The sequence below is a fragment of the Etheostoma spectabile genome, chromosome 5 (assembly GCF_008692095.1).
Source record: "Etheostoma spectabile isolate EspeVRDwgs_2016 chromosome 5, UIUC_Espe_1.0, whole genome shotgun sequence".
In the NCBI taxonomy this organism is placed as follows: domain Eukaryota; kingdom Metazoa; phylum Chordata; class Actinopteri; order Perciformes; family Percidae; genus Etheostoma; species Etheostoma spectabile.
In genome coordinates, this window is record NC_045737.1 from 5,590,385 (window position 1) to 5,599,053 (window position 8,669).

At 39.8% G+C, this 8,669-nt stretch overlaps 1 protein-coding gene and 1 long non-coding RNA gene across 2 annotated transcripts in view; one reads left to right on the forward strand and one right to left on the reverse strand.

Annotated features, from left to right (window-relative positions):
- The window catches only part of ntrk2a (neurotrophic tyrosine kinase, receptor, type 2a), a gene marked incomplete at its 5' end in the record, with an annotated part of 93,513 nt that overhangs the window by 4,453 nt on the left and 80,391 nt on the right, over window positions 1-8,669 (forward strand). Inside the window, 5 exon segments of the mRNA XM_032515075.1 lie at window positions 162-236; window positions 2,144-2,215; window positions 3,766-3,834; window positions 4,666-4,767; window positions 4,769-4,812. Coding sequence (XP_032370966.1) covers window positions 162-236; window positions 2,144-2,215; window positions 3,766-3,834; window positions 4,666-4,767; window positions 4,769-4,812 — 362 coding nt within the window.
- Window positions 3,159-8,669, reverse strand: part of LOC116688915 (uncharacterized) — a 6,668-nt gene continuing 1,157 nt past the window's right edge. Inside the window, exons 2-3 of the long non-coding RNA XR_004331883.1 lie at window positions 7,631-7,633; window positions 3,159-3,414 (exon numbers count right to left, since the gene is read on the reverse strand). This is a non-coding gene — a long non-coding RNA (uncharacterized LOC116688915). The remainder of the gene's footprint in view (window positions 3,415-7,630; window positions 7,634-8,669) is intronic.

The window sequence follows — 8,669 nt, forward strand, 5'->3', positions numbered from 1 at the left end:
CCCCCCATCTCCACCCCCATTGCAGTCCTACAGGAGTTCATTTTTTAATTTTGAACTCTAATCATATGGGCTTATTATGTCTGTCTTGTTGAAATGCTTCTGTTTATGCTTCCCTGCTTTAACAAATGAGCCTTCTGACACACACTTGTATTCCCTGACAGTTACATCGCCAACCAGGGCAGCTTCTCCTCCATCAACGACAAAGACCTGCACTACTACAAGAATCTCAGGAACCTGTACGTTTTTTTTATGGCTTTTACTTCCAAGAAAAACAAACAGTTTGACTCAGGGCAAACGTTCCGAGCTATTATCAATAAACTAAATTGCTCATGAATGATTACACACAAGGTTTTAGGTTCTGCATTTTTATATTCTGTGACTGTTCTGTTAACCTCATCACATATTGTGTTAAAATGTTCAATCGTAGGGCACTAATATAAGCAGCAATTTTAGGACAGAATCAAGAACAATTTGATTGCATTCTAATGACTTATTTGGCTTGTTTTAATCCACTATATGAAATATTGATTTACCTTGCCTTTATCGACAATTCTCCTTCTTTGCTTAAGGCAATATATTTTCCATGTCTGTTGTTGGTTATCGCAGGGTGTGAGCTGTAGTTACTGTTTATGCATGTGTGTCTCATTTTATTTCTTAATCTAAAACAGAATTGTCCACCAAGCGGCACTTTCCTCCAACATAATAATCCGTTAAGACACTACTTAATTTTCCAGCCAATATCCCATTTGTTACAGATTAGTACAAAGCATGTCACGCATTGCAAGTGTAAATGCTTTTAACGTGGTCGGACCCAGTGGGAACAGAACACATGTTGTGTTTGAGCCACAATCATAGACATCTGTACCACGTGTCTGAGGAATACTACTACTTCACACAATTACACTCTGTATACTATATACTAATACAAACTAATAACATCTTTTACAGCTTTGATATTTTTACAGTAATCATTGAAAAGGTACATTATGCAATGCTTTCCTCAAAATTTAATATATAAAAGAATTCAAAAGCAACCCCTCTCAATCAACCCTGCCCTCTGCCTGTATTTTTCTTTTTTCTTTTTGAGAGTCAGGACGGTTGTGTCGGCCTGCCACAATAACAAAATGGAGCTGGACGATAAATTGTCTCAGAACGTATTGCGATAAACGATCCTATTGTCGTTCTTAGACCATTTTCATCTAATATAATGATAATGGCATAACAACGCAGGTACGCCTTTTCACCTTTTATTTCTAAAGAATATTCATCACTGGAACTGGAATACATTTTAAATATTCCACAAGAAATGAACAAAACAACCAAAAACAATAACTAAAATGGACTCTCAGTCTCTGTTAACAAAAAATGCACTGGAATGAAACCAAACACAATCAAAAAACAATAAATAAAATGGAAATTTTTCCAGCTGCGATAATTTCCATTTAAAAATGATCAAACTCATTTTTATTTATCATGCGATTAATTGATTCATTGCATATTGCGACAGGCCTACGGTTGTGGGGGGTCAACAAAGAGCCTTTGGGCCCCGCGTGCGTGTGTAACCCCCAGCCAAAAACAGCTTTTCTCATTTCTAACCGTCACTTTGCACCTCACGTCTCATACCGTTGCACAACTTTGACAGAAACAAACTCAAAGAAACGGATAGGATAAGGCTCTAAATTCCCTTATAATATGACAATGTTGCAACTTCCTGCAGGTTTGTGTGTGTGTGTGTTTGTCTTTTAGACTGTAGAACATACATGTAACTGTTGTGCAACAACCCAACTGGTGGTACTTGGTTTCTTTCAATGTGAACAAAAACCTTGCCTGCAGTTATAACCACACACTATCGACCTACACGTATATAACGATTCTAATATCTCCCGATGTCGGTATTGAGATCAGTAAATCTAGGATTAGTGATAAGGCGATAAAAGAACAGAATTTGGGTTGCCAAGTGGTGACTTTTCTGGTGTGTATACACCTCTAGCGTGATCTATTAGAAACTGCTATGAAATTTATATTTTTAGACTTTATGGAGCTGATCAGGAACCTGATTCTCAATTCCGGTATTTGCTGTTGCTGATGTTGTAGCTGTTGTTAATGGTTTTGTTCATGATGACTCTGTTGGTTTTTGTCCCAGAACGGTGACCAACAGCAGGCTAACCTATGTTTCGAAGCTGGCCTTTCAAAACAATATCAAGATACAGTACCTGTAAGTATAAAATCATTCTATCTGTTCCTTGCTTTCTATTGACATGACAGCCACTGTGCTGATTCAGTTGAGGAGAAAGTGGTTACAATTAGGGGTGGAACGATAAAATAATAAAACATCCAAACCGTTCGGTTAGTTTGTCTCGGTTTGGAGCGTGTGTGCGTCGCACGGTTCAACACATGCGCAATGTAGCCTTGTGCCCGTGTGTGACTCCAGACAGTGTGCTTTTCTTTTGCGCGAAAGAAGAGGTGTGGACAAGTTACCATCAAAACATTCAGCGAAAGACGGTGCAAAGCCTTTCAGACCGTCCTGCCAACCTGTATCCATTTTAACATCAGTGTACTGGAACTATTTTCACTCTAAAGTCGCCGGCTACTGTTTCAATCCTGTCGGCTCTCTGCAGCGGGCGGGACTGATGCCCTTTATCAAACCGTATGAATGTGTGTCCCAGGCCAGGATAGAACATTCATTGATGTACAGATCGACAAGCCAATGACAGACATGTTCAAATTTGATTCATTCAATAAATTATTATTATTATTTTTTGTCTTTAATCCACCAGCCATTTTCACATTTAACCAACATTCTCAGCATCCTGAGCCTTTATGGTAAGGTTACCAGTAAAACTCAGCCCAGAGTTGTTTTATTCTGCCCAACAGAAGTTTCCTTTTTACTTTTAAAGAATTATACCAAAAAAAAACACAACTTTTTTTTTTTAATGTTTTCTAACTTAGGGGAGCTTTAAGAGTTCCTCTCTTTTTATTTTATGGGATACAATTTTTGTAAGAGCTTCACTGAAGTTGGCAGTTTGATAAATGGAAGTTATTTCAATTGATATTCTGTAATATTTCAATCTTTGTGTGCTAAAAAGGCCCATACGTTCCTGTAGATGGCAATACACATTCTCCTTTTTGTGCCAAATAAATGAAAAGCTTGTATCAACATCTCACCTAGCTTTTCTCAGAGATGGTCCCAATATTGGGCTTAAAGTCAAGTTAAATTCAGTTTGGGCATGATTACATGATATAACTGTTTTTTAATACTGTATCCTATATTGTGGATAATTAAGCTATGCTGAAGTATATTTCTGGAGTTTTATAGATTAAAAGAAAAAAATAACTAGAACCGTACAGAACCGAAAACAGTGCCCCTAAAACCATGATACCAACCGAACCGTGGGTTTTGTGAACCGTGCCATCCTTAGTTACAATATTATTTTCTAAAATGTATAGCTATGTTTTAACTTCATGTATTTATTGCATTACTTATTGTTGAAACTAAATGTAAAAAACGCTTATTTGTAACATAATCAAGAGAAAATTAGAAGAGAAAAAACACCCTGTGACCAATTTGTGTTCCGACTGAACAGAATTACAGATTGATAGTTGTTTCCATCAAATGTACCACTTATTTCTTATGATAAAAATACCTGAGGCTTATTGGTGCATGTAAAAATGTCCTGTTATTTTCTGTAACACCAACCTAATATTTTGTGTAGTTTTTACAAACGCAATCTCCTCCCCTGATGTTTGACTTACTGTAATTCCCAGGAATCTGAAAGATAACAACCTGTCATCGCTGTCCTGGAGGATATTCAAACACCTTAACATCTCTTATCTGTGAGTTCAGTTCAACCTTCTCTATCAGTCTGTCTATCTCTGTGTCTGTATATCTCTTCCTGGCTCTCCCTCTGGTTTACCTCCCAGCATAGATGTATTATAGAACCTGGAGACAGCGTTCCAGGCGGAGCCCCATTTATTCCTATGACAGTTGCTCAGTGGGGCATACGCCAAAATAAGTTCTAAGCTTCCGGGTTTACTTCAGTGATATGTGGCCCAGTGAATATCCCCAGTAGTGTTTCTCCCACTGGCTCCTCCTGCGAGTTCCTGCTCGGCCCATAGATGTTACTTTGTGGTAACGTCACAGATTTTAAATTGTTGTCTCGGCCCGAGGGAAGTTTTTATAAATATAAAAAGCCCATGGATTAAAAATTCAGAATAAAAAGTCATAACCTACCTTGTTTGCAGTTTGAGGGGTCCGGTCATGGAGGTGCCTCTTTTACAATGGTGGCCTATGGGGATGCAGGGGGAGTTTTCAGTCCAATACCCTGAGTGGCAACTGGAAAAGATTGTCAGAAAGCGTTGTTACTGGGTGGCTGCCTTCCAGTTACCGTCACAGTCTGTAGATGAACATATTTCTACAGCATCTGTGATGTTACCTATATATTTCTGATGTGATGTTACTGCCCCTATTTATTTCCTAGAGCCCGAAAATTATTATTATTTTTATTTAGAGTTAGGCAACGGGGTTGGATCTGAGATTAGCTAAATGGGCAGCAATTAACCAGCAGGGCAGGGTTAATGTGTGATGGCACCTGTCAATAAAGGCAAGAAGGTTCATGTGACATTGTGAGAGTGTGTGTGTGTGTGTGTGTGTGTGTATGTGTGTAGGATCCTGACAGGGAACCCTCTGCACTGCTCCTGTGAGAACATGTGGATCAAGCTGCTGTTAGGAGAGGAAGCAGACAATCAGGAGCTGCGCTGCATTGAGGATGGGAGGACGCAAGCTGCTGTCCAGGCTGACACTACCGAACTGTGGTGAGGACACGCCGCGCACACACACACACACACACACACACACACACACACACACACACACACACACACACACACACACACACACACACACACACACACACACACACACACACCACACACACACACACACACACACACACACACACACACACACACAGAGTAACAAGCTGGAAAAGACATTCACAAGCCTTAGCAGAGTGAAAATTGTTGAACCAGCTGGTGGGTAAACAGTAAAAGATTCTTCCAAATGTTTTTGGAAGAATCTTCCATTTGTTTTTTCCATGTGTCTGACACATTTTTATATTTGTGTGCATGTGTTTAAATGCAGGACACACTCTATAAAACTTGTGTCTTGTCAGTTCTCACAGGAGGTGTGGGAGATGAAAATTGGAGAAAGTGAAGTTTTTTGTTAAAACCTATGAGAATAACTGTACAAAGAACACAATTCATTCATTAACTACAACCACTTCAGTAATCAGTAATTTCTACCAGCTGGTATATGGGAACTTTAACAGGGTAAAGCGAGGATGCTACACACACTGTATTTTACTTACTGCTTGTATTTTACCCTGCTTAGCCTCTCTGTTGTAATTTCTACGCAGTGCAAAAAGCCACCATGTCTTACACATGAACAAGCAAACAAATTACCAAATGAACACACGCATGCACAGTCAGAGACCTGCTTTTATAGAGAAAAATGTAGTATGGTTTCAGCCGTGTCATTAAAAGGCCATCGCATATGATGCATAGCTTAGCCACCAGATGGAGAGTGGAATGTGTGACCTGCAGATGAGTGTTTGTGTGTGAGAGGTTATGACATCTTATAGACTAGTTACAGTCATCTGACACATTTGCAAGTAGGTGTAGAAATGTCACTTTGCAGGACATTATAGAAGCAGAAACAAATTAAACTGAGTGGGAGTGTTTGTGTCAATCTACACAGATGACATCAGTGTTTCGAAGATGCTTAGCGGAGAAAATTCACTGCATGAATCACATAAAATGAAGTGTTATAAAGACCATCTGCACTGTGTCCTATTGCCCTGGTGACCTGCTGTACGCAGCACATTTCATTCCCATTTTTCTCTGAATTATAATGCTGCAGTCGTCTAGGAAGAAATTATTTCTTGACTTAGGGAAAGCTGCAATACTCGAATGCAACAGCAATAGTCACAATTCTATGAGAAATAAAAGACATTTTCCACAGATTTAATTGGGAAAACTTAATGAGAAACAATATTTAGTATTACCATAGGGAATAATGTGCCTACATACCACATCACTGTATTCGCAGTACACGTGCAACAGTTCATATTTACAATGCAAATGTAATGTCAAGCTAACCAGCAAGTTTGAGGTCACTCCTACACAGACTTCCACAGACCAAAAACCACAATCCTTTTATGTACTTGCTTACGGGAGTGTTTATCAAGCTTGAATGTATAAATGCCAGCAGTTAATTATTGCTTTATTTCCCCCTTCATTTTCAAGAATTTATCTGTGGACTCTCTTCTTAGAATACAGCTTAACCTGTCTGTCCAGACTCAGCCTGGATTTGTAGGTTTTTACAAACTGAAAAATCCGGCTAAAAGTGAGATTTGATAATAATTTATTGCTTGAGTTCAACCCGAGCAAACAAATTAAAGGCAGATAGTTCCATCATTTGGTGCAATAAATCCTGTCAGTTTCAGTTTGTTACTGTAAAATGAGAACATAACGGAATCTTCATGTCTGATATGAATTTATAAATCACACAATACAAGCAGTCAGAAAAGCTTTATAGGACTCTCTCATAAGCCAGATCATGAGTCTAAAAGAATTTTTGCCATCTGGTCAAAAATAGCTCAGAGCAGTTGGGCCCGCATAGGACACAAACCATAAGCTAGCATGCAGGAAGCTAACAATCTCATTGATAACTCCTATTGATCCGTCCCTTCTGCCTCCCTTCCATTAGCAGAGGTTATTTTTGGCAGCACAGTTACAGAAGGGCCCCTGAGAGGTGGGCAGGGGACCCCCAGGCAGTGTGACATATGAGGAGGAGGACATGGTGGAGCAGGGGTGACAAATAATGCCCCAGGGCTAACAGGGATACACCAAAAGTCCAAACTGCTGGCCTTTTGCTCTCTGTGTCTATTCTATCTATCTTTTCTCTGAGTATGTTGTTCCTCCTCTTTATTACTCATTTTCCATCTCTCTGTCTGTTTGCATGTCTGGCTTTCTGTGCTGCTGTCTGTCTGAACATTTCAGAGTGACATATGAGGAAGGCACAAAGCAGAGGAAGTGCCCAACGATGCCCTCGGGCTGACACTGATCTCTTAGGCCACCCGCATATGTCTCTCGGTCGGTTTCTCTCTGTGTTTACTGTCCTCGAAAAGGCTGGCAAACACAGACTTCCCACTGCTGACCTATACAGATCATTACGAAAAAAATGCTGATAAGTGGGCTGTGTCACTCAGCAAAAATGTTGGTGTTCAAACAGCTGCAGGTCCTAAAACACTCCCACTCAGTTGTTTGTTAATAAAATGATTAAAACTATAAAAAAAACGTACAACTCACCACGTGTTTAATTCCCTTCAACAACTATATATTGTAAAATAGCATAATGGTCATGCTCATTAAAACCAAGACATTTAGGGTTTTCTGCCATCACACCTATTCCACCTTAGGTTTATGTGGCTACAGTCTATCTGTTAAATGATCCAAATGTTAATAATCAAAACCAGCTTTCACAAGCAAAGGTGCTTTTCTTCCCATGTGCAATGGAAATGACAGCAGATGGATTGCCGGACCTCTGCTGATCACATCCCAGCGCTGGTACCCTCTGTCTTCATCCGTCTTCATTTGTCTCCCTCTCTCGTCTTTCGGTCTGTCCATTTGTCTCGCTTGAATAACTGTCTATCAGGTTTCATTCCCCTTTTCTTTAATTATTGTTCAAGTATTATTTCCTCTGCTCTGAACTTTCCTTCAGACACCATCTCACATCTAAAGACAACCATCCCACCCACATCTAACGTTAAAGGATCTTGCAGGATCACAAATTGCAAGACTACAAATTAATTTGTTTTTAAAAGATTTAACCAGCCCTGTTCCCTCCCTATTTAGCCCCATTGTACCTACAGTAGTTTGGTGGCAGTTCCACCAGAAATCCACAGGGGGTAATCGCGGGCGAGTGGAAAACGAATGGAGTCTACGGAGTTAGACAACTAAAGTTTTCTCTCTCGACTATTTGTCGTTGAGAAATCTCAGATTTGATTGTAGTTTTTACAAGTTTAACATGTTTTATAGGTTGACAGTTGAATGTACCTTTCAATTTCTTACATAACACGCCCATAACACGCTAACATTCTGCTAAGGATTGGTCAGTGAAGGACTGATTACGACCAGAGATCCCACTTGATGGCATCAGAAGTGTGTGTGTGTGTGTGTGTGTGAATATTTCGGCGTGGTCTTTAAAACATAAGCACGTGTACTGACAGGGAGAGCCTAACCTGTCAGCTACTGTATGTTGTCGATGTCTCGAGAGAACAAAGGAAGTGACTCAGAGCTTGTCGTAAAGCAGTATCTCTGGCCGTACGATGTGTATGACGCCATTGACATTTTAAAAGGCTTTTTAGAACAAAAATCACTTAAAAAAAAATCTAAAACCCAGCAGTGTGTTTTCTTTGCCTTCCTTTTTGAACGCAACATTCAAATAACTAGAGTAGACACAAAATGATATCCTGAGAAAAGTGGATTTTAAGGGGTACAGCTCCATAGACCTCCATTCAGTCTGCACTCGCCCATGATCGCCCCCATATGGAACCAGAGTGGAACTGCAACCAGTTCAGAGGTAGGATGTTTCCCGGGAATTGACGTTC